The 25,851-nt window shown below is 47.9% G+C and overlaps 1 protein-coding gene and 1 long non-coding RNA gene across 2 annotated transcripts in view; one reads left to right on the top strand and one right to left on the bottom strand.

Annotated features, from left to right (window-relative positions):
* The window catches only part of ANTXR2 (ANTXR cell adhesion molecule 2), a 77,096-nt gene that overhangs the window by 24,833 nt on the left and 26,412 nt on the right, over nucleotides 1-25,851 (bottom strand). The window contains exons 10-15 of the mRNA XM_071555287.1: nucleotides 24,280-24,349; nucleotides 11,071-11,149; nucleotides 8,730-8,825; nucleotides 4,274-4,315; nucleotides 3,618-3,713; nucleotides 561-728 (exon numbers count right to left, since the gene is read on the bottom strand). Coding sequence (XP_071411388.1) covers nucleotides 561-728; nucleotides 3,618-3,713; nucleotides 4,274-4,315; nucleotides 8,730-8,825; nucleotides 11,071-11,149; nucleotides 24,280-24,349 — 551 coding nt within the window. The remainder of the gene's footprint in view (nucleotides 1-560; nucleotides 729-3,617; nucleotides 3,714-4,273; nucleotides 4,316-8,729; nucleotides 8,826-11,070; nucleotides 11,150-24,279; nucleotides 24,350-25,851) is intronic.
* On the top strand, nucleotides 3-11,568 carry LOC139671981 (uncharacterized). The gene is made up of 5 exons (XR_011697833.1): nucleotides 3-1,220; nucleotides 2,088-2,257; nucleotides 7,322-7,551; nucleotides 7,889-8,115; nucleotides 10,268-11,568. It is a non-coding gene; the product is annotated as an uncharacterized lncRNA (long non-coding RNA).

Raw genomic sequence — 25,851 nt, 5'->3', positions numbered from 1 at the left:
ACACCTGTGTGCTCTCTGCTCTTACCCCTTTTAAAGCAAGGCATTTACAGACCCACCCCCAGGTTGCCAGAAGCGCTTGTGACGTGTTTGCAGGTGACTCGGGGCACTGTTTCATGAGCCAGATAAAACAATTCACTTTCTGCCAGACTTCTTGCATGATATTGTTTTATGTAATTTTTTGCTTTTCTTGGTTTATAATGAGTATGTGTGTTTAAAACTTAGTGTAACAGCTACAAATTGTGTAGTTTTGGGCTTAATTGGCTCTACTTTGAGATAGACCAAATGCCAACAAATCCCCCATAGATTTTAATGCTCTCACTGTACAATATGTCCCTTTCTGGGGGAAGGCAAACAGAATGTGGCAGCAACGCTCAGATACCACATTTAGGGCTAAAAACTGCTCTGCCATTCATGCTGAGTAGGTGTTCCCTTTGAGAATAGCACATCACACTTGAATGGGAACACTTGGAAAATACTGTACAGTTCAGCCTGTGTAAGACTGGTAAAACCACAGAATCCAGCCTTTAGTAATAAATCATACCAAGGACTGGAAAGATTACCTTGATTGGCGTGTACCACTTCTGCTGCATGACTGGTGAGGTAGGCTTTGGTTTAGGTGGTTTAGGGTGAAAAGGTTCTTCTGGTTCTTCTGGGAGTTTGACCACAGCATTCTTTGCTTTTTCCAACCTGGCCCCTTCTTCTGTGGAGCCTTTGTCGCCCCAGCGCACCTGAGGAAGGGCAGAGTTCAGGTATGAGTGCACTGCATGCACAGGGCAGGGAAATGCTGCAAATAACAGAGGGATAAATCTGGAAGAAGTTCTGGATAAACAAGGGGGGGTACTGAGGAAAAAATTACTTCTTCATTATTCTTAGTTAAGTACGTTTGTAAATTAGTCTCTCAGTGGTGAAAAGAGAAATACTGAAAGCAAATTACACCATACCTCACACAGGCTGTCCAGGAGACAGGGAATCCTGGAAGCCTTCTGTAAGTAAGGATGTAAAAATCTCATTTCCAGTTCTGATTTATCTTAAAATACCAGATCTTAATCTGGCACCGGTCAGAGCCAAGATTTCTGTCACTCAGGTTACCTGACCCAGAGTGTTTGTCACAAACTCCAATGAAGCTCAAAGGTGATGCTTGGGAGCTTCGAGCAGAAGCTCCATGAACCTGCTCAGATTTCCACATTATTTTGCAGAACGCACATCCCAGAGAAATACAGGTGAGTGATCTAACCTGCCTAAAAGTGCAAGTAGGACATGTAGCAATGTGTATTTTCATCACTGCTACAAGTATATAAAATGTGTACCAAGAGTTCAGAGAGAAGGAAACCCGGGTTGTTGTTGTTGGGGGTACAAGCAGGGATTCCCACTGCCATAAAGGCTGTACTCACTGTGCTCTGCAGAGGAAATAACAGGGAAAAACATTCCTTCTAAGAGAGAGGATCTGTCTTGCTGCAGGAATCCTATTTCAGCTTGTGGCAGGAAGCACCATGCAGCAATCTGAGCAGGGATGTTTGCTGTATTGCACAAAGAAATAAGCCTAGACAAGGCTGTTCCCTTCTCAGCCCAAAAGGAACAGCTAAAAGCTATGGCAGGAGTTTGAAAGTCCTTAGTGAAACCAGCCTGGATTATTTCAGCAACGCTTGCTATAATCATGGCCTTTACTAAGATCTGTCCTGCAAGGAGAATCTCCAACACCTGTGTTTTTCACTGTGATCAACAGTGGTTGTTAGAATGTATTTTAAACATTGTTAAAACCACTAAAGATAGGAGGTGGATCCCTCACGGATAAAATTACCTTCTTCAGAGTGAAGTCACTTCACCCAGAGAAAACCAGGATTGGTGGAGTCTGACAATCCAACTTTGACATAAAAGTGTATGGACTGTAATGGGTGGGGTCTGGCAATGCCATCACAAAACTTTAAACCAATGCCAAAAGACAGCAATCAGCACTGCCTGAGCCACTGGGGACTGCAACAGAAGTTCAGGTGAAGCCAGTGAGGAAGGCAGGAGTGCATGGGTAACTGTCCCAAAAGGGAATACAGTAACTGTAAGAAGGGTGCTGGATCATTCCCTCCTCCATGCAGGGAAACCGACAGAGCAGTGAAGCCGCTGGAGGAATGGCAGAAGAACGATGACAGAGAAGCAAAACTAGACAACTGTGTTGCCACAGGTTCTTCAAACAGGGAAGAAATGTCATGACTAGTCCAGCAATTTTGTCACTGGCCACAGCACAGAAACCACGTCCAACTGCCAGGTAAGGAATGCCCTCCCTTGGACTGTGTGTGTTTCCTCTCTGCTCTTGGCCCTGACTCCCCAGAGGAGCATCATGTTTCCCCTGAGCCAGGGAGAGGTGTGAGGCCTGTCCTGCTCTCCCAACAGCCCGAGCTCAGCTCGTTTCCCAAACCCCTGTCACAGACACTGCAGGGCAGAGGTGAAGCTGCCCAGTCAAACCCTGAGGCCCCGACCATGCAGTGCCCTGGGGTGCCAGGGAGGGACAGAGCCACAGCTGCACAGTAGGGTGGCCGTTCAAGGCCCATGATTGCACTGGCACCAGTGTCAGCTGGTTTGCATTTTTAACCCTTAGTCCTGCACAAAATTCCTACTGCAGATGAAAAGGGTTTTCTAACCTAATCATAATGTTCTCTTCGTAATTTTGCCATGGGCTGAACACGCATTTCTCTGTGGTCCTGATGTTACTTGTATTCAGGAGGTTTCTGTTCCACTGTGCAAGATCCCTTTTACAGACTGGAATGGTTTAAACCCAGGAACCCCTCCTGAGGCCTGTCACAGCTCCCCTCAGAAATCCAGGCTTGTAATTCTTTATGTTGGAAAGCATTTCCTAGTTTGCCTCTGAAAAACACTGCACAAAATGGTTTTTTTGTGAAATGTGAAGCTGTTCTAAATTAGCAATTCTGAACTGTTGAAGGAAATGTGTATAAGCCACAGAGCTTCAAACCTCCATGTTCTGCTGCTGCATTTAAAAAGAACTTGAGCAAACTCATTCTTAGGCCAATACCTTTAGAGTTTCACCAAGACACCTCAGTATGGCCTGGGTGGGTATTTCAGACAGAGACAGCCTCCTGGATTGCAGTTAAGAACTGCTCTGCACATTCCATAAAGGCTGACAACTATAAAACCTGCCATAAGGATGTGCCCATAAGGATGCACATTCTTCATTCTGTTTTAATTAACATGATGCTATCGTGTCTCTTCAAAGACAGGCACTGTTGTCGCTGTGAGTCCCTCTGGGATCAAGCCTCTCCTCAGCATCACCATTGTCAGCGCATTTGGCTGGCCCACACTTGGGGGACTTCTGTTTCACTGTAATGCTTTCCAAAACATGCAGAAAAGGCTCTCACTCTCTCTCATTAGCTTGATGGAAAGAGCATGTCTTAAGAGGCAGCTATTTAAAGTCCCAGTCAAATGGAACTACTGAAAGCTGTTCTTTCAGAGCAAGGTCAAAATGGTTTCGGGGTATGGTGAAGAATTTTCCATGGCTTGTGCCAGTGGGAAGACAGGCACACATCATGGCCTTGTATTTTCAGTGCACTTTCAGTCTTTGTTTCCACACTTGCACCCTCAGAAAGCTCAGGTTTGAGGGTGATCATACCAACCTCCATCCTCTTAATTCCCCCAACTCCTCTTCCACCATAGTAGGAAGCATCCACCGTGGGCCACTTCTTGGTAGGCAAGGGCTCCTGTTCTTCTTCCTGTCAGTACGTTCAGGTGACATTTACTTCAAAAAAAAATACCTCCCCACACATACACTAAATGTCTTTTCAGTGTATTTCACTCAAGTTCACAGAGAGTAAGTTTGCCCCTGTTGGGTGTGAAAGGGGGACAAACACCAGCACAGCCTCCAGTGTGTTATTGCCCCTAAGGGAGAGAGAAATTCTCTTGTGAGGGTCCTTAATGTCTGGAATGCCAAAGCTGGCAGAAAATGCTGTTCAAGTCCTACATGAATCTTTAGATGTTGTACAAGGACCGTTCAGTCTTTCTGCTCTCACTGCACAATGGGAAAAACCATGTCCAACTATCTTGGGATAAAGGCCCTAACTGTTAGTGTGGCTGTGAGTTTAATTCAGGCCACATTGAGCTGAGACAGAGCAGAGGGCTGGACTTTGGCCATTCCCTTCTCAGCTGAGGGTTTCCCCTGGGGCACTCCTGTCTCCGGCAGCACCGGACAAGGAGCTGGATGTGCAGAGCCCAGGGAAACACCCGAGTGGCTCCGTGTAAGCAGTGTGGGAAGAATAGCACCATCAGACCATACCTCTTTTGGGGCTGGTGGAGGTGGAGGGGGATCCTTGATGACCTGCAAGAGCCAAACATAGGAAAGCATAAGGAGCTGCACTGGCAGCAGTCACAAGGCAAGAACACAGGGTAAGGGAGACCTGTTTCCACCCAAGCCCCCACATCTGCTGGTGAATTGGCAGCCGGCGCTACATGGTCCCCAGGGCATCGACCACCAAGGCCTTCTGGAAATTAGCACCATCCATCTGACAGAACATGTCATCCCTGGCCGGGAGACGCTCTGGGCAGACGTGTCTGCCGCTGTTCCTCCTGGCCGGATGCGCCTCAGCCGCTCTCGGTAACAGCCAGTGCCAAGACCCCACGGAGTTCATTAGCGATCCTGGAGGAAGCGCGTCCGAGGCCTGTGTGAGGCCCTGCACAGCTGTGGGCAACGCTGCTGCTGGTGCCACCACACTGCTGGGCAGGCTCTGGCCCAGAGACAAGTGTGAAACGCCTTCTGGCAGCTCAGGCCTCACCTCTGGATGTCCCCAACGCTTCCGCAGCACTCACAGCTCAGGCCTGCAGCTCACGACTGTGCAGGGCCTGCAGTGGAGTCACTCCCACAGTTCTGACAGTGCTCACAGGAGCATCCCTTACACCTCCACTTCAACCTCTCCCCACAGCCTCCTCCTGTTCCCTTTGTCACATCCACACTGCAAAGCTCAGGAAGTTCCCAGCACTGGCATTCCCAGGAGGGAAGAGGGGGCAGGGACCCCCTTCAGCTGAAAACTGAACACACAGCTGCTCCTCCACAAGGAAAGCAGGAGTCTAAGGTAAAAATAAGTACTTTGGTCATATCAGGTCATTTCTGGGGCTTGAATATTGCCTAGAAATTACTAAAAACTATCTCATGAATATAAAGAGTCTGTTTCTGCCATGTCTTTGTATGATACAAACACACCCTAAACTGTCCATGCTGACAAACACCTAAATTTCCTAATACAAACAGGATTAAGTACCTTAATTGAAATATGCCTTATTTTATCAACTCTGTGCTATTAATTATAGTACTTTAATTTACCACTGCCTATAAACAATATCACTACAGAGTTGGTCAGCATAATACATGAAAGAAACAAATTTTTTTGACAATAATCAAGAGTTTTCCATCTTGATTTACATTTTAACTCGCCGTGTCACCACTACTGCTTACTGCCTGAACAGGCTATGGACTTGTAGCACTGCATACAGGAATTCTTCTCAACAGGAGAAATAAGTTATGGTCCTCCTGGAACCAGTTTCCCACAACACTTCAGGTTTAAGATATGGAATTGTTCCCAAGGCAGGCTCAGAGTGCTTTGGATGGACTGGAAAGTCAGTTATGGATTTTAACCAGATTTCTCTTTGCTGATATGATGTTGCAAAAACATGCCAGAAATTATTTTTTTTAAATAGTTCTTATTACTTTTTCTTCCCACCCCTCAGGAGTCTCCAGAATACTTCACAGAAATCAATTATTTAATTAGTGAAGCATTCCTGAGAGCCAGACTGGAATTAGTGCCTAACTTTACATGAAACAGCAACACAGAGCGATTGTGGCACAGATCCTGAGAGATACTTGGGTGCTGAGCAGGATTTTCCCAATCTATTGAGAGACTGGAAACAGTAAACCAGCACTTCTGCTCTCTGAAGGGCCACCTTGTCTCACTTAATTGCTGTCCCTATTTCCCTTTTGACTGTCTCTAACCGTTATCACTAAATAATTTACTTCTCTGCCAAGCCTGCAAGCTGCATGGGGGAAAGGCCTCCCAGGCAGCAGATTCACATAAACCCACATGAAATGGCATTGTCACTCCACTTTCTTTAGTTGTACCACTCTGACCCCTTGCAGCCTGTCTGAGCATGGATGGCTTTGCCTACCAAACCTCTCCGTGGTGTGCTTGGAGTTCCTGTGGGCCCTGTGCCTGCTGGGATGTAGGAATCACCATTTCCACCCCAGAGAACCGAGGGAAACCCGACTTGTTGACCTATGTCTTCCAAAGGCAACAGTCAATGGCAGCTTTGGCTTGACTCCCTGAGCAAAGGATCTAAACCTGTGCCAGCTCCTGAGCTCTCTGAATTTTGAGGGGAAACCTGATTTGAAGCCAACCAATCCATTAATTAGCTGTTATTTCTAATGGCTTCAGAAAATGAAGCTTGTTTTAAAAGTGACAGTGGTGTGAGAAAATAATCTGCTTTGAGTAGCAGCTCCTCACCCCGCTGACAGCACTGGAATGTCAGTGCCTGCATCCTTATGCTCCCACAGGCTCACACACTCGCACACTCGAATCACACATGCACACACAAGGACTATTTTCAGTCACATGATGTTCCAAGTGAAATCAGCAGAAAGCAGTTTATAAAGAAGAGAAATGCAGTGCCCCTGTGCAGCCCTGCATGGAGCTGCATGCAGAACTGCACACAGGAACATCACAGTACTGTAAATTAAGTTTTGCTGAGCTGGATTCAGATTGTTTAAATGCAGAAGCCTCTGAGTAACACTGCTGTCTTATCATTCCCACAGAGAGATGAGCTGCTTCCTCATTTTGTTTTGTTTTATCATCAGCCTCTCCAGGCAAGGCTCCATCTCGTTTAGTGAGTTGCAAAGAATGAAGGTTTGAGTTTGGAGAAGAGCCGATTTCTTTTAAAAAAATGAGAAGTTGGTGCTTTGAGGCAGCAGTGCCTGTGATCGACTCATTAACACCTCCCTGCCGCTCCGTGATGTGGGCATTAGGAGATGTCAGCACGGAGCCTGCAGCCAGCTCGCTGCGATCATACGCTCCACAGCGAGGGACGAGTGACAGAACTGTCTGAAATCTGTAAAGGGCGGGAGGTGTGAGGAGAAGGAAGAGGAGTCCCCCTGCCCCACCCCAGGAGTGTCCCTGGGCCTCAGGGCACAGAATGCTGCCGAGGCTGAGTCCTGACCAAGAAGGAGCTCGGCCGTGGGCAGGGGCAACGCACCCGCCTGGCTCTGGCCTCTTGTTCTGCCCAAAACACCCTGTAACTCTCCATTCTGTCACATTCTGACTCCTTTGCTCGCTTGTCCCAGGAAACCAGGCACTGCCAGGGAAGCAGATCCACAGGAAGGGAAAAGAGCAGGTCCTGCCTGGCCCTCACACTGCCCCTCTCCTTAAGGACACTGCCCTGAAGCCCAAGACTATGGAGCCACAACAAGGGGCCCTTTCAGGTGATGTCTGAGCCTCAGGTGCAGGAGAGAGAGGCAGGAGCAGAGGCACAGCACAAGGACCCAACAAACAGCCAGCAAAACCAAAAGAAAAGGTCAGTATTTGGCAGTAGGTTCGGTGCAATAGTGTGTGGGTTTGGAACTCGGTATTGTCGCAGAGGTGTGAAATTACCTTTTCTTTTAAAGAAATAAATAGTATGCATGAGAGGTGGGAGGAAACCATATAGGACATGAACATTTGAAGTGCTGTGGTTTTGTATGGCTGGAAATTAGTATTATAGAACTATCCATGGGACTTTTTTTTATCATAAGATTTGGCTTTTGAAACCAGTAAGTGTGAAGCTGGTTTATGAATCAAGGTTATGCAGTTATTTTAAAATAGGAAAATAGGAAACTTGCTTCTTACTGATTTGTAATGTTCCTTTTCCACAGCAAGGCTCGTGATACAGAACAAAGTGGGAGTAAAGTGCCTAACAGAAACCTGCCTGTATTTCTGATGCTGGGCCTGTGCCGTGGAGAACAAGACAGAAGAGAGCCCTTTTATTACAGAAGAGGTTCTCATTCTCATCTCAGGAACCCCAGAGTGTGAGGGTGCAGGTGGAGGCTGAGGACTTCCTGCCCTCGGACAGCCTGGATTATGGGGGCTGCAGCACAGTCAGGTGAGAAGGCCTTTCCTCTCTGCCCCATGTTCCATAAGCTCCAGACAAGACCAGGCATACAGAGCAGCCCAGAAACAATCTCCACTTCCCAAGTCCTCCCTCCTGTCACTGAGCTGAATAATAAACTCCACCCATTTAAATGCCCCTCCCCAAGCGATGGCAGGGTCAGCCACGAGCACTGCTGATGCTGGGGAGAGGACAGAGATACTCAGATAACGAGATGGATGTGAGCAGGGATTATGAAGACCATAAGGGATTTCCAACTTCAGAGCCCATAATGGACTACAAATACCAATTTCAGTGATAGCACTTTTCAAGTGGTCCTTGATTTCAGGGTAACATCTGCACACCACTGTGGCCACCACATCTCCAGTAACAACACCGTGCTGGTGTTGGTTCCTGTGTGTGCAGCTCACAGGCAGGCAGAGGCTCAGCCAGAGCACAGCCCCAGTGCTGGGGCTGCCTCCCCATCCCCTCCCTGTCTATCACAAGCCCCCCAAGAGCTGGCTCACATCCCATGTTGCTTCCCTGCCACTTAACCCATTTCCTGCAGGATCTGTGTTTCCCAGTCATGACTCTCAGTGCAGTGGCTGTTCCTTGTGGCCTGTACTTACCACTTTGCAGCAGAGGGGCCAGAACCACCAGAGCAGGCCGAGTGCCACCAGCAGCAGCAGCACGAGGACAGCAATGAGCGCTGCCACACCACTGGACTGCAGAGAGAGCAGGGATGGCGTCAGTGCTTGCTGCAGGAACTGCTGCCTGGTTCACCCACTCACCCCAATGCCCAGGATTAGCTCTGCCCAAGTCAGGGGGTGCATTCTGATGTAAAACTGATACTCCTGAGAGGAGAATGAGGCCAAGATAGAACTAAAGTGAGATCACATTGACTACTAAGGAATGAGCCATTAGACACGGACAGGGGAAGTCTCCTAAGCCTGTGGGTGAGAGGTGCCCTTCTCCTCCATGAGGACATAGGTCTGAATGGATTGGGATTTTGAGGCCAGATTGTAAGGCACCTCTACTAACAGTACACATCCGAGGCTTTCACGCTGATAGCCCACACACCTGTACAGACTGTGACACACTAACTCTCTGCAGCAGTGCTGTTCAAACCTGAACTGCAGCAGTGTTCCTGCTTCCAGAAACACTTCTTGTAATGGAGAACTGAGCAGTCCAACTCCCACATGTCTCACTTCCTCTGGCATTTATTCCTACACTCAGGGTCTTAGACTGACAGAAATGCAAGAAACACATGAGCAACCTTGGGAAAACAGGAGTTAATTCAGACTTCAGCTGGGGAAAAAGAAAGGCAAGTAGGGCCCCAGGGAAATGCTGAGGCTGGAGTACAGTGTGAGCAGTTCTGTCCCAGTGAGAAGGGCTGTACCGGAGACACAGGTAGGTGCAGCAAGGCCGACGGGTACGATGGATGCCTGGGTGCCTAATGCCGTGTATTTTTGTTTGTTTTCACTGCAGCAACGTGTGTTCGCTGGGAGGCTGCAACTTGTAATTCATCTCCCAGCCAGCCATCAGCTGCTCAGCTCCCAGAATTAGTGAGCAGTTCTAGCAGTGACCCATTTCTGGAGTTGCCCATCTGCTACTATGGAAACAGCAGCTCCTGTGTGGAGCTGCCTTTGCTGCAGCACCGGCCAAGAGCAGAAACCAAAAAGAGACAAAAAGGGCTGATGAGAAGCACGGCAGTTCTTCCTGCTCGTGCACATCTGTACACCTCTGCTTCCTGCCAGGGCAGGCTGTGACCACAGAGCAGCACAGCAGGAAGGCCGTGCCCAGCACTTAACTCTGATCTGCTCTGCGTCAGGGCTTTGCTGTCACCTCTCTGTGCACTCCTGGCAGCTCCTACAGGGGCACAGGCACAGACTCACCAAGTGCTGCCTTCTCTGCAAGGGCTGAGGGAAAGGCAGCCTGGAGCTGGGCTGCAGCAGGTTCCTGGGTGTCTGCCTTCAGTCACTGTGCTTGGGTGTAAGGCTGGGATGTTACCCAGTAAACTGTGAACTGGGGAGTATGTGTTCTTTCAGCTCCCAACTCAGCCAGGGTTAACTCCTCAATCTGCAGGGCTGCACTGAGACTGATTTCTACTGCACCAGTACTGAGGTTTTAAAGGATTAGAAGAAAAATGCCATTTTTTCTCTTTTAGGTTCCTGAGCTGTGAGCAATAGCAATCCTGTTGGAGAAATGCAGTGACGAGCAGAAGGGTCTGTTCTCCATGCTCCGCGCCTGATGGGGAAGCTGCTCTCAGTCACACTTCAGATGAGACACATTTAAAGGCACACGCTGCCCATGCACAGCACGTGCTCAGCACAGGGGGCTCGTGTCTCCCTGCACAAATCCCAACTGTCCTGCCCGTGTAATGGAGAGCAGAAATGCAAGACTAGAAAATCCTATTAATGTATTAATTGTGTAAGTGTATTAAGTTTGAACAGTCACTCTCTGCACAAGTGTGTGGTTTCTCCCAGAAGCAGTTTTTAACTCTTTCCTATAACCTGTGATCACTCAGCAGGATGTTGACACTGCCTTACCCCCAGGTGTAACTGTGGTCCTGCAGCCTGTGCTTGGACTGGCTCTCTCCCCAAATTAATGCAGTGAAGAGCCTACACTCCTTACTCAGGGTCCAGAGTTACGAGCATCAGTACCTTCCTGTAGGACTGCAACTCCCTGCCATGCCCAGGCTGAAGTCCCGGGGATCTGCCTGCTCTGCTCCCCTCAATCCTATCCAGGGGAGCTGTGCTGGAATGGGACTCCAGGGGACTGTCACACCTGCCCCATGGAACACAGCTCTATTTACAGTGAGCAGGTCTCTGAGGGCCAGGAAGCCTCTCAGTATTTTGAAAGCCACAGCTTTCCACAGGGAAATGCAATCAGAGGTTCCCTGCACTGGCAAAGCCCAAAGAGAAATGGGATTTGGGAATTTTACACGAGACTGTGGCAGTCTTTACTTACACACTCCGAAGCGGTGATGGTTAAGGAGCTAGACATGAAAGACTGGCCTCCCTTCAAACTCACCAAGACCTCCAGGGTTCTGCAAGGAGAGAGAGGAAAAACATGAGCAACCACGGAACAGTCAAGAAAGGCACCTGCACCTACAGCCTCTGCTCCACAGAGAGTATCCCCAGAGGGGAAATGGAAGCCTGTGCTTATTCCTGTTTGGGACTAAGTTTGGTCTCCTTGACAGAGAGCCATTTGAGTAGAGATTATCCCTTCTCTTTTCCATGGAGTATGAAACACTCCCAAAAGTTTTACATAAAATAAATCAAAGTTCAACTGTAAAATTAGCATTGTTTGGTCTGTTCCATAACCATCTCTTTAGTCACATGCAGACATTACGGATAAAGATGTTGGATAATTATAAATGGTCAGGACTTGCTATAAATAGCCCCAAACACTGCATACAAATGGTATGTGGTTTACATTTTACAAATTAACCCTACAAGAAAACAACACATGGTGGATGTTAAACAGAAGAAGACTCTTCTCTGGCTTGGATTCCCAGGATTCAGACAGTTTATATTATGCATAGATGTAATTAAAAATATAGATATCCATGCACTAAAATGATTAATCATTTATACCGTTCTTACATGTCATGAGTTTTTATTCTGGCACAAACGCTTTAGTCAATATGGAGTTCAAAGCTATTTTAACTAATTTGGCTAATTTCTTCTTCAGTTTTAGCAAAAATGAAGTGAGTTGCTTCCACTCAAGTACTTTTTAAATGATCTGTGTTATGAATAATTGATCCAACAGAAAGAATAATTTCTTTCTAATTATTACTGGAATAAGTGAATCAGAAGAGATAAAAGTAAAAAAAACCCAATTCAGTTCTCTTGCAGCACACTAAATAAAACAAACTACACCAGAACTTTGGTCAGTCATGAATTTTTTAAGTGTGGTGCTTTCTATTATTTTTAATTCCAGTGTTTTGCTTTGGCACTGTAATGAGGAATGCTGAGAGAAACTCCAGCATGAGAGTTCTGCTCAAGCTTGGCCAAACACTCCCCTGTCTGCAGGGCAGGAGGGTTTCCTGCCTTCCCTGGGGGAGAGCAGGAGCCCCACGCTGAGCTCCTCACACCCTCCTGCAGCCTCCCCACTGCCCCTGTGTGTCCTGGCAGCCCCCTGAGTCCTGCCTGGAATGGCGCTAGTGAGAAATGAGGCTCTCTGGGTAGATGGTCCTGGCTATGAAATGGAGCAAAACAAAGACCTGCAACACATCTGGATCAAACACAACACACGCTACAGAAAAGGCATTCTCGGGTAACGTGGAGATTTTGACAAGTTCTTGAGCTCACTGAGATGTATGAAAAATTGGGTATGATAGCAAAGATTTCCAAGTGGACTGGAGCCCATGGTTACACCTTACTGTTTGCAACACAGAGCCGGGTACATAACTGTTAATGGGCCTGCATTTCCCAGCTGCAGTGCCCCCGCAGCTGTGCATCCCCCAGCTCGCACTGTCACACACTGACAGATCCCAGGGAGCAGGCTCACTGAGCAATGAGCTCCAGCACAGGCACCGCGCGCTGCCCACCCCGCTCCCGTCCCGATACTCCGCTGCAGGGATGAGCCACTGGAGATGTCACTGGAGCTGATCATACCCGCTCAGTTCTGGAAGCCACAGAGTGAACTCACACAGATAATTACCTCATCTTCAAAAGGATGAACCTGTCAACACACAAAAGCCCTCCTTCCCTGAGACTGTCATGGCTGTAGGGGATACCGAACGTGTTCTTTCATTTCTTCAGCAGCCACCTGTTTGCTGGGCTGTGTGTACTTGTGATTCATACAAACACTGCCCCTTAAACCAGACGTGTCCTGTTTCTGCTATGCATTCACACACAGCCCAGAGACAGAGACAAACACACCTAATGTTTATCAGCAACTGTCCACAAGTGTGAGGCTTTTAGCTCAGCACTCTGCAGAAACTGCAAATATTTTGAGAAGACATGCAGCAGCGATTTCATGTGTTGGGCCCTTCAGTTCCCACTGGGGACTGTCAGTGTTGTGTGAGGGCTGCATCCCTTCAGCAGAGCTCAGAGCAGCCAAGGCACCAGGAACAGTCCTGTCCCAGGAGCCCTTGGGCATAGCCCTGGCTCACCAAGGAGGGGCTGGGCTGGGCTTGTTTTGTACCTGCACAGAACCCAACCAAGGGCTGAGCTCTGCAAAGCTGTCACAGAGCAGGGTGTCCCCTCAGGGCCCCCAGATAAACCCCCAAGAATTAGGCAGTTCTGTCGCACCCCAGGAGCCCTCCTGTGTTACCAGCTCTGCTGCCTGGCACCAAGAACACCTGCAGTCAAGCAGCTCCTCTCCGTGCAGCTGGACAAACAGGGCTGCAGGAGGCAGGCTCCAGGGAAAGGCAGAGCAGCCCTTCTCACACCTCCCCAAAATCCCAGCACTGCCCAAAGCCAGCAGCTTTCCAGGGCTTGGAGCCAGGATGCTCCTTTCCATCTTCTGCTCTCTTCAGCCACAGCACTTGAGTGATGTGGATTCAAAGAGCTGGCAAATGAGCACGAGCCATTACCAGGCTCTGCCTCAGCCCCAACACGCACTTTTCCAGCGGTCTGTACTTCAAACCCGTTTCAGTGTACTAGGAAAAACTGGCTTTCATTTACAGTTCACAGCCCTTGCTCCATGTGGAGGGGATTTTCCTAGACTTTGTCTGTGCAGTGTTATTTCTTGGATGGGAATCAATCCTGGAAACCTTAGTCTGAGAAGTGCTTTTTAAACATGTTCTGACTTCTGACCAAAGGTAACCACAAGACTCTTGCAACTTTAAGCTGCATCAGTCCTGGCCCTCCGCCTGCCCCATTTCACAATTTACTAAAAAAAGTAACTTGAGGCAAACCAGCAGTTGCAGTTCGTTCTTTCATGCTCACTGCCAGTTTATTGTGACAGCAGAGGGACGTGGCCCACTGCCATATGTCCCTGCAGCTCTGGGCTAAAGCCTCCCATCCCCTGTGAAATACAGCTGACATTTCCATCCACGGTAACCTATTTGCAACGTATTCATTTGCTCCTTACTTTATGGGGAGCCACTAAAAGACTGTCATTTTATGACCCATTAAAAAAAAAAGAAAAAATTAAATACAATTGTGAAAGACATTTGCTGGAAGCAATAAATAATTTACCTCCAATTTTCACGCACTGAAAATTAAACTGGCAACTGCTCAAAAAGTTACTAAAATTATGGTGACAAAGGTATTTCAGAATCAAGTGCCTGCATTAAAATAGCAAAAATGCTGTACACAATAGGACAGAAAAAATAGGTATATGTATTTAAAGGGTGCTGTCCCTTCCAAGTCCTGCCTCCATGAATTCATGGACAGCTTCATTACAGGGCCCCACTCAACCAACGTCACTGTGAAACCCTTGGCCACTGCTTGCTGGGGTACAACTAATATTCCCCCTCCACTCTCCCCAGCCCAAGCACAGAGCACAGGGCAAGCTGCATAAGGCAGGGAAGGTTCCCTGGAGCAGGTTCCAGCCCTGCCTGCCAGTCAGTGCCATCCCACGGTGCCACGGGCCGGCTGTGCTGGGGAGCACTGGGACCAGTTTGCTCCAGCCAGTGGGAACGTGCTGGAGACAGGACATAACTTGCAGTCAGCATAAATGGTCAGAGGTGTTTTACTCACACCAGCCACACAGGCATAAGAAAGGGCACTGAGTATTTCCTGGGGACAGAAAAACTGCTCATCATGGAAATCATTATGGTGTTCAGTGATTCTGGTAAAGAAATAGTGTAAACTCTTTCCCCAGCCCTTCTTGGTGTATCTTAGCACTGACAGAAACTCAGATTATGGTTCTTTAGGACCCCCTCCTGTTATCCCAGAACACTTTAGGCTTCCCAGCCACACGTGCAATACATTGGCTGTCTGGTCTTGGCTTTCCAAGGCAATGGACACAAGTGCAGAGAGACCCAAAATTTCACTCCTAGGAAGTGCTATGGAATGTGAGAGAACTGGAAGCCAGTGAGGAATTAGCTCTGACCCCCTGGAATGATGGGAACCTGCAGTAACAGGGTATGAAATGTCAGTATTATGTTAAATTGGACTATTAATTCAGCTCGGGATCCTATGGCCACTGCATAATGTGCAGCACTTAGTTCTGCTGCCACGCTCCTCGCTCCCGCTCTGGGAACACTCGCTGTGCCCGAGGAGGGACGTGAGGGACTGCGCCAGAAATCACTACTGATCTTAACACCACGGCCATATGGCTGAGGGGCCAGTTAGCCTATACAATTCATTGAGGATGTTTCCATCTGTGAATAGTTCCCATTATAACCTAATTGTGTCAAACTGAACGTATTTCTAAAATATTTTCACAAGTTAATATTTATAACAGACATTAAGCCTAATCCAGCCCTATTTCTGATTTACTCCCACCTGAGTTTATTTCTCTCATTGTTTTGAAGGGGACAGGTTGTCCCATGTGAGTACCAGGGGTTTGGAACCATACCCTTTTTCTTTTTGTTGGAACAAAATGCTTTGTGTAGGGCAAAAAAAGACAGTGCAGAATGCCCAATCACAGTGAGTCTGCAAAGGAAGAGATTAGTGCAGGTGGGAGCAGCTGTGATGCACATCAGCTCCCTGCCCAGTGCTGCAGGGGAAGCACAGCTGTTGGCCATGAAGGATAACGCCAATATCCCATGCTGGGCACCTCTGTGACGGGGAGGTATTGCATTCACCTGAGCACAGAGGCTCTGCATTGGTGGAACCAAGGGATGAACAGGTGAAACAAACTGGCCTGGAACTGGCAGCCTACCAATTGGTGAGCAGCAGGGAAAAGAGGGAAGCACAGGTTGCTTCCTTCTCTGCTGGTGCTGGGAATGGCTGCACTCCTGTTTCAGGGAGCTGTATGACTGCTGGGTGGCAGTATAGCTGGAAGGGGCTGAGGAAGCCCAGAGCTTGTCCTGGGACTGAGACCTGCAGCCTCCCTGCTCTCCTTCATCCAGTGCTTCCCAAGGAGCAGATGGTTTCTGAGAGGTGAGTAGGGTTGTTGTGCTTTTGCCTCTTCATAGTACTGACCAGTGCTACAAGGAGTGGGAAGTATCTTGGTCAACAAGCTGCCTTTTTGGGAAATCTGATCAAATCCTCATTTTAACTGCTCCCTTTGTCTTTGAACAAGGATTTTTAAAGTGATATGTAGTCACCATACAGGTTTTAGACTTAGGGTGACACAGAACATTGGTCCTTAGACCCACGCTGGGATAGTGACACCAGCTGCTGAGCTCTGGAGTGGCTCAGTACTCAGCACAAGCCCTGCCCCTTACATTAGTGAGAAATCCAGCACTGTGGCCAAATGGCACTCCTGCCTTTATAGCCACGAAGGCTGTGCTAAGTGAATGGCACCACAGAAAGAGTTTGGTGTCACTTCTTAGCTTGAAAGAGGACAGAAATGCTCAACACACCCATGAAATACTAATCCATTCCTGAGTGACCCTGAAAGCTAACTAAAGGAGAGTAAGCTGCCCCTTGCAAACGCCCTGCCTTCACTGGCACTGCTTGGTACTCAGGTTTCCTAAAACTTTACCTTTCTCAGCAGAGGATGGAAGTGACAAAAAAAATGGTAAGGCTATCCATAGCAAACAGCAGTAGCTATCTCCTCCTCTGGTTTTTGGCTACTCATTTTCGTGTTACCAGAGGACTCAACTAAGCTTCACACAACTTTTCTCAGCACTCATTAAGATAGGCAAAGGCATCTTCTACTCAATTTAATGAACCTGACCAAGTTCTGGGCCTGCCTGACCAAACAGGTTATCCTGTCTGTGTACCTGTGTGTGTTGGAAATCACAGGGGTTTGTGTATTTGAGTATTTGGGTGCAGCTTCTGTGGAGAAACACTTGTGGTAGCTTTGAAGAGCGTCTTTCTAAGTGTGGGTTTGGACTTTGTAATAGCACAGTCAGAATGTCTAAGGTTATCCCCTGTGTTTGTTTGTCCATCTAGTAGGAGGTGATGAGCCAAAGGTGAGCTGCAATGACAGGTGTTGCTGAGGTACCCAGTGCTGGGTGAGTGCTGCAAATGAGTTCCAGTGTTAGCCTTGGATGGGCAGTGGGACTGTTGGATGAATCCAGGTGTGAGAGGTGTGGTGGGGCTGTGCTGGGCTGTTCTGCTGATACTGAGCCAGGAAGGCATGAAAATGGTTGCTGGGCCAGGTGTACTCAAGAGCTGGTTGCCTGTTTGGTTTTAAGGCTTGCAGAGTTAGAGGGAAGTATGGCTGTGCCGTGATGCCATGAGATCCTGATGCTGTGTGTGGGAATGTGGATGTGTCAGCCCCACAAGCCTTCCCGAGCACCAAGTGCCTTGTCTGAGAGCACTGATGGGGCCGGATGGGCTCTCGTGCTATTCAGATATTTATTTCATATTTGCTTGGAGGAGCAGGCCAATGTTTTTGAAAGCACATTTAACTATACCATATGCCTACTTAAATCATCCCTATCAAACAAGTAGTGGGTTGCTGCTCTGGTTCATTCTGTTCTGTTTTCCCTCCCTTCCCAATGTGTTTCTGTATATTTATCCAATTTGCTCTGTTCCTTGTGCCAAATGGCAGGTCTGAGATCCCAGCTATGCAGGGGCAGCTGTGCTATTGTTGGTGCCTGACAAAAGAGGTCACAGGCTGGGCCCACAGCTCTAGCTCTAATGACAGCTCATGTTGGACATGATGGTACAGGCACAGAGTAATTGGGGTTCATGCACTCTCAGAAGTAGGAATAAATCTTAACCTGCCCTTTGGTAACCAACAACTCAAGTCTCACTTTTAACTATTAATTTTTTGAGTAAATTAGTCTCTTGCAAAATATCCTGCTGTGCTTATTTAATTTATTGACATAATTCCTCCCTGTCTGGAAAAAAACACAACTTGAAACAGCCCCACTACAAAAAGCCAAAACCTGAAAAACCAAACAACAGCCCAGTTGGAAGGAAGGGTTTCTCCCGCATGGAACCTGATCCCAGCTGTTCTCACCTCTAAGATTGATGAGAGTTACCAGCTGTGCCAGCCTAGGAAGCTGCTGCCCACAGAAAGGAGTAGGCTACCACAGGAGGATATTTCCCTCACAAGAAGGTTGTTCCAAGCCCAGAAGCTCCAGGCAGTGACACAGCAGGGAGGAATCATTCCCAATGTCCTTTGTTCAGTAAGAGATTAATGTGCAGAGCTTGTGAATTCCACACTGCCCTTTGGGTGGCCTGCGATTCCTCCTTCTCCGGCTACCTTGCAGACCAGAAGCCAAGAGTGTGCAGTTGTTCAGAAGGGCGTTTCCCAGCGCTGCCCGTTGGTGCTGGGGCAGATGAGGAGGGCAGGCACATATGCCCAGCCCCACTCAGGGAGGTGCAGCTGCCACGGGGCCGCTGGCTCTGCCTGCGTCACCACCGCGCTGTTAATTATTTAAGGGAGAGCGCGGGGGAAACATCACATCTGTCACCCACACACAGGCACAACCTCCACTCAGGGCGGGACCAGATGTGTTTATTTGAAACATGTACTAACTAGCTACTTAATGGCTTAGAATTATTAGCCTGAAGTTAATTAGGCAAACATATTCAGCATCAGTCACCTTAGAAAGCATTGGCTTCTCTTTCCTGAGTATCTTTATCAACCAGCAGAAAAATGACAGGAAAAGTAAAGATCTCATAAAGGCACTTCAGTAAGAAACAGGTGTGTGGGATGTGTTCATGGTGTCCTAGTGAACACTAAGGTGTTGAGGCAGTGCCTTAGCTGGGCACCTCTCCGTGCTGCTGGGACACTGGCAGAGGGGAGAAAGCAGGAGGCTTGTTCATGGGCCTGCAGGCATTGGGGAAGTCAAGGGAAATAACAGCAGAAAAACTTATTTCTTGGTATAGTTAAGTGAAACTTGTAAATGCTGGCTTTTAAATGCTCCTGCATATACTGTGCATGTCCCTGAGGATGTGAACACTTGCCTGGCATTCTCCCTGCACAAGGAATTTGGGACTGCTGCTGTCCAAGGAAACAGGCTCTGGTTCCCCAAGAGATGAGATTCAAAAGCAGCTTTTTAGCTCCTGGCCCCCAGGTCCATATCACAAGCACCACTGGATGTGGTAAATGCAGAACAGAACCTGTCTTTGGGCAGGGGGGACAGTCAGGATTGTTGGTTGGAAGCCTGCCATGACAACCATTCTGTACCAAGACCTTTCAGCTGCCCTCCAAAGGGATCAGCTGTCCAGAAACCCAGTAACCTGCAGGATGGAGCCCACAGTCTGTTCATCTTCACATGCTCTCATGTGTCCATGTACTTCCCCCTCATAAATCTGGTGCTGGTAGGAACAAAAATCACACTTGTAAACTGGAAAGCAAGATTCAAAGTACCCCCATTTCACTGTTAGGAAAGCACTTTTCACCTAGAAATCTAGAAATTGTAGAGCACCTAGAGCTGTGAGGCAGGTGTTTCCTCTTTGTACTGTAAGATTTTCACAGGCAGGCAGGAAGCACCTGAGGGTAGCAGTGCCACTGACACTGATTCCTGGGCTTTCAGCTAGCTTTGGTTTTTGTCTGCACAGCTGCTGTAAAGAATGTCCAAGGCCCCTAAAGCAGTGAGCAGGAACTTCTTGGTGCACCCTGTGAGTCACTGTGAACACATTTTAAGTAGACTCTCACAGTACCATTAAAACAAAGCTTTCACATGAGTTTGTCAGGAACCTGTGGGAAGCAAAGCACCGGGTTCACCAGTCTCCTCCAGCTGCACAGAGTCCCAGGCTCCCTCAGCAAACAGGGCCTTGACTTCCCCCAAGCCCCTCCTAAGATACCCTCAGAGCTTGTGGTGATTCCCACTGCCTCAGCCCTGCCAGCACAGCAACAGCAGAGCAGCTAAACCTGCACTCCAGGAACTAAGATCATAATACCAGAACTTGGGCCAGAGAACAAGGGAGCTCTTGCCTGCAGTCAAGCTGTCAGAGGCCATGAACATGGTACAAAAAGGAAAAGAAATGGGGCTTAGTTTTGCACTAGCTCAAAACACAAGTAGCCGGAGGGCATGTAATGCAAACAAACATAAAGAGCCAGAGAGTGTTAGTGGCTGTTACAGGGCTGATGTCCTGCTGGGGAGAAAACAACTGTTTTTCTCCAAGTCAAACAGAACCTGTACCAAGTATTTTCCTATGCAGAGAAGTTACGGAGCTTGTAAAGAGGAAGCCACGTGGCTGCAATAGGTGGCTACACTGGTTCCTGAAAGAGGTGCCTTAAAGGCTGAAGGTGTTAATGATGGATGTGGGTTCTGCTTTCTTCTCATCTTTTTATTCCAAGGGGCTAAGGGATAAAAGCTCAGTTGTCAAGACAGGATGAAAGAGAAATCAGTGACAAACCAGAAAAAAAAACCCAAATTAAAATCCAAAGCCTTAAGCAGTGTCAGAGCAGGCACCATCCAGTGCTGTGGGTCTGAGTTCCCCCTGAGCTGCCATCCCGTTCACAAAGGAGAGCACAAGCAACAGAGCAGCTGTTGGCAACAGGAGGAGCAAAGACTTGAGTGACACTCAGCAGTGTTGACTGTATCACCCTGGCACGCACACTGATAATCGAGGTACCTGTGAGAGGTTTCACTTGCACTCAGGTTTAGGCTGGGGTTTGTCCTTTTTGGCTTTGTTATTCCTTACGCTTCCAAGGACAAGGAGACTGCCCATTTCTGTCCTAGTAAGCCCTGAGTTCAAGTGCAGGATGCACAAAATGGAAGCTGGCCAGCAGCACTGCAGCTGCATGAAAAAATAGACTTCTGTAGTTCTCTGAACTATTTTAAGAACAATGACAATTCCTCAGCCTGTTCGTTAGGTTTGAATAATCCACTGCCTAGATTAGATCCATCCTTTCTTGCCTGGCTTAGAGGAGAGTCTGTGCAAGATTAGACTGGATGTTTGCAGAGGGCACCAGCAAATCTGGAATGTTACTGTGAGAAATTAGAGTTCAAACAGACTGAGGTAGTTGATTGGTAGTCATGTAACAATTTACTACAAGCGTGTCAGTAAAATAGTGTGGTGGTGTGCTAGTTTAAACTGTAATTACTGTCATCCCCTTATGCAATCAAAGCAAGTTTTCCAGGCAGTAAGAGAAATGCAGGTCTTCCTGCCTGGTCTTTCCATGGAAGATGGGGGGATTTCACCCCTGGCTTACTGGAGGAGAAGCCAGCTGTGTTGGTGAAGCCATGTCTGCAGACAGACTGTTCTGAATCCAAACTCGCAGGGCTTACACCAAAACAGAGAGAACAAAAGTGAAGAGAGCAAGGAATGCAGACTTGCAAAATATCCCAGTTGCTCCTGTACTAGTGTTCAAAGAGCCAAGGGCCCTGTTTGCCTTCCAAGGCACAGTGACTATAGAAACAAGTGTAGTAACAGAGAGGTCCAAGCCATCTCTGGCTTGGTTTGATTGCCTTGAGCTGTGGCAGAACAGCAAATGCAAGTCTGAGTTAAAAAGGGGAACTGTTTTTCTCAAATATGCTGCAAGACTTGAAAAATGTGAATTTAAAATGGGCAGTGCAGTTAAATCTGAATCCTTTTTACTAACCAGTTTGGTTGTGTTGTTACACCTGCCATCTCTCAAAGCAACTCAGCCTGGGTTGGCCTCCTCCCCTTCCCAAAGGTGTATGTCTACTTTCCCTTCCTGCTTTATTTCAGTACTTTGCAACATGCTTTGTAATGCATGGGCTGCCTGTGTGGAAACCATAAATAATTGTCAGCTGTCAGTTAATCAGGAGCCTTGTAAGTGAGCTGGGTTTGCAAGCAGACTATGGCATTTTGTGCTTGAGAAGTGGCATGACAAGAAGGCATTTGAAATGGCCCAAGCAGCACAGCCGTGTTGTCACCCAGCCTAAGGATATCATATTCATCTGCCACAGGGTACTGTGGACAAGCAGCCTTTGAGAAGAATGCTGGGTTAACTACAGCTGGCCTGTGGGAGGCTCCTGACTCAATCCAGCCAGCAGCTGGGAATGAGGCACAAGTACTCCGTGGTTTAAGTCCAGGAGAGCAGGGGCACATGGACCCAGTATTCTGGGTACTTCAGCATTTTATTTATTCCACATGGCTTTGTACTGCTCTGCATGTGAAAACTGCTAATTCATCAGGCAACAGGAAGTGTCATCAGAAAAAAATAGAGTGAAACCTATTAGATGAGTCTTAATGGTTTCCCCAGAATCCAAATTGCAGGTTTAAAAGCCACAAAACTACCTCGGGCTGCTCACGTTCTCCTACTTGCACTGAGAAGAACACTAGAAAAGAGCAGAGCTGTTGTTGCTACATTAGTGACTAATATTAGCTCCACTACATGAGGAATTACTGGGAGATATCCAGCACTAGTCTGAGCTGTGCCAATGGGAAGTCAAGAGTTCATGTATGTACATATCTTTCATAGCTGTCAGTCTTCTGCACAGCAAACTGCTCAGCTCTGGGCCAAAGCTCCAACTCCTTCAATAGCAGGCTTGGGAACTGTATTTCAGGTGGTAACTTGGGAAAACAGGTTTTCCTGTAAACCTGCACAACTCCAAGTGTGTTGTGCTGAGGTGCTCTATCCATGCTGCAGTTCCAAGGTGGCAGCTGCCTGGATGGGTAACGCTTCACAGTGTATGGAAAAATGCAGCACATGCAACTAACTGCCAGTGCTTTAATTCAGACAAACATTCCATGCATTTCACATGCATTTGGCAGGACTGGCTGTTTACATACTCTGGGACTAACAGTGTGTGGAAAAGCCTTTACAGCATGATATTTGGGGAGCTTAATACTGGGACGTGATTTGCTGCTGTTCTGTTGTTTGGTGTTTCACTGAAATGCCTGGACAGGGAGGAGTTCTGACCTAACTGATTTATACTGTTCTGATGACAGAATTAGTTCTGTTACAACTGCAGTGGTGCTCACTAGTTTTAGCCAATTCAGCAGCTGTACAGCTGTTGTGCTGCACACCTGGCACAGCCCCACAGCTCTGCTGAGTGCTGCTCACCATGGGAGGTGCAGGCTGGGCACAACATCCTGCTGCACATGGCACAAGATCGGTGTGTCCCACAGCCAAGTGAAAGGCCTCGTGCACATCAGGAAACACCCCAGCACAAAATGCCCTCTCGCCCCCTCCCTCTCTTCTCCGTGTAGCTCTGCTCCATGCTGGTTCTCCTGTGGGCCCTGACCCAGCTCTGGAGGCCCTGCAGCCACTCCACCGGGGCAGGCTCTGAACTCTGTTCTCCCACAGCTTTCCAACTTCCCGCCCCCAGCCTGCCACTTAATGCACAAACCAGATGTGTGTTGGGAGCTTTGTTATCCATCTCGCAGCACAACTGAGGCACTGGATTGTTGCTGAAGTCAGAAATGTAGCTACAAGTCAGTCACCTGTACAATCTGCTTTGTTCTTCAACTGCTAGAATTGCCACACAAAAATGCCAGTACAGAACTGCTGTGCTTCCTACTAGATTAGGATTAGCCTCATCCCAAGTAACTCTCTGAGAGCAACTACTTGCCAAGCAGGTAGAAAGGCAACAGCCAAAGCCTTGGCCCTCCCACAGGGCCTAGATTTGATGTGTAGTTTTCCTACTTTGTGTTAGCTCAGGGTCTCAGGAATCTGCAGAATGAAGTCAAAGGGATCAGAGGGGCCTGGGGCACATCTGAGTAGGAGAGGAGGAAGGAAGGATTAGCTCTCCAAGGGCCAGAAGTAATGTGCAGCCCTGGCCAGTGATACTGAGAATAAGGCCAGAGCTGCAGTTTAGCCCCAGTGCTGAGGCTGTTAAGTCAGTGCCTTGTTGGATCAGGAGATGTGGAGCAGGGGCACCCATCCTGACACGCAATTTTAATAATAGCTTGTAAGTGTCAGCCGTAATGTCATCTACTTAACAGTGAGCCTGAAGAGGATCCAGAAGAGAACATAATATGCCCTGTTAAAACAGCTAATCTGCATAAAACTTATGACAAGCCAGATCTTTTCAGTGCTTCATAAACTGGCTGAATATTCATTTTTAAGGCACTGTCCAAATGGGTTTGGTCACAGATGACTATTTCAAACCCAATCCAAAGCTGTGTATACACCAGGGAAATAACACAGGAATGGAGAAAAAAATGCAACAATAACAACCCCCTGTGAAAGCAACAGACTGCCTCTGGCCCAGTCCCTCATAATTAACATCCGTGATAACGGTGCCAACTCCAGCAAAACATTGGATGACACTTGGTCAGTACTTACTGGCCACTTTTGTACAGGATCGGTGCAGGGCAGAGCAAAAAATCAGATTCCACTGTTTTAGGTTTTTCATCTGAAAAAAACAAATCACATGAGCTTACTATGCTGTACTGCTGTGACGAGGAGCTGCTGTGCAAACAGGCTGTGAGGTCTCTCCCTTCCCAGTCTCCTTACTGGTCAGGTCATGTCTGGAACTGGCAGCAAGGCAGGCCCAAGCTAAGGAACATTCAGCCCCAGACTGGCTTTAAATGCCAGCTGAGTCCAGCTTACAGTGCCAATTGTATTTAACTCGAGTCAGCTCACGCTCCTCCAGAGAGATAATTTCCTTGAATCAACACTGGGTTTGTGGAGAGAGAGAACATTGTTAGGGGTTTGCTGGTAGTTGGAAGATGAGGATTTGTTTGCAATTGGCTCCATCCATGTGAACTGCATTCTAGGACTGTTCTGTTAGCTGTGATTAGTCTGTTTCTTTGGTGTTTCTTATGGGTTTGAGTCTCTCATATGCAAACCTTTTACACTTCTAAAGCACCTACTTGTAGAACACATGAAGCACTTGTTTTTAGAGCCCCTGGATCCAGCACAGTAGTTTTATTCTGCACGTGTGAGGAGGAGAGGAGGGAGCTTTTATCTTATGTGTTTGTTAAACTGGGGGAAATTCTTTTCCTGTATGCACAGCCATCCTCTCAAATGTCCCCATGGTAGGACTGGTAATTTCTGTCCAGGGATTATGTCCTGATTGCAGGGTGAGAGCAGATAATTGATTGCCAGATCAACATGGAGATGACTCTGTCCTGCATTTTGGGAACAGGCAGACAGACAAGTAGTTCAGGGGCAGCTGAAGGAGGAGCTGTTGGCATAAATGAGCTTTTCTTATGTGCTATAATCTACACTGACTGCTTGGCCTAGATTTGGGGCTAGTTGTGAGGTGGGGAAGAGGGATTAGCACATTGCCATATGTTTTTGTCTTAATGGTATGTTTCATAGATTATTTTTCTATCCCACAGCTCCATTTGGCAGGTTTCCTCTCTAGCATTTGGTAATGGTTCTTTATAAATGCAGAACAAGAAACATGCCAAATGCATCTTTTGAAAGCAGAGGAGCTGGCACGGATGGGCGTGCTCAGGGGCTGGTCCGGAAGCGAGCCCAGAGGGGAACTCTGTGAGCCCATCCTCGCCTGGGGACCCTCCACGGTGCCCTGGGACACTGAGGGCTCTGCTGAGGGACTGCCTGTCTTCTGCAGGGGAGAATGCAGTGACAGGAGAAGGATGCTCTTCTCTGGAGACTGTCTCCTTCCTCCTGCTACTGCTCCAAATGCCCTGCCTACCTTCCTGTCCATCCTGGCTCCACTGCCCCTTTTAGGCTTCCTCAGAGACAGAAGCACATGGAGTCAGCACAGAGCTGTAGACAATGAGCTTGTGTATAGCAGAAGGACCACATGAAACTCCTTGGTTTCCTTCCTATACAAACATTCGCTGTTGTCCATTGCTGAAGACGTGAATGAGGGGAAGATGTAGAAGGCCCTGGCAAGACCCCACAGAGCAGATTGTGTTTTTATAATCAGTAGATCACTGTGCC

This window comes from Pithys albifrons, chromosome 5 (assembly GCF_047495875.1).
Source record: "Pithys albifrons albifrons isolate INPA30051 chromosome 5, PitAlb_v1, whole genome shotgun sequence".
NCBI lineage: Eukaryota > Metazoa > Chordata > Aves > Passeriformes > Thamnophilidae > Pithys > Pithys albifrons.
The sequence above is the reverse complement of the archived record's forward strand: the minus strand, read 5'-3'. Positions and strand labels throughout refer to the sequence as shown.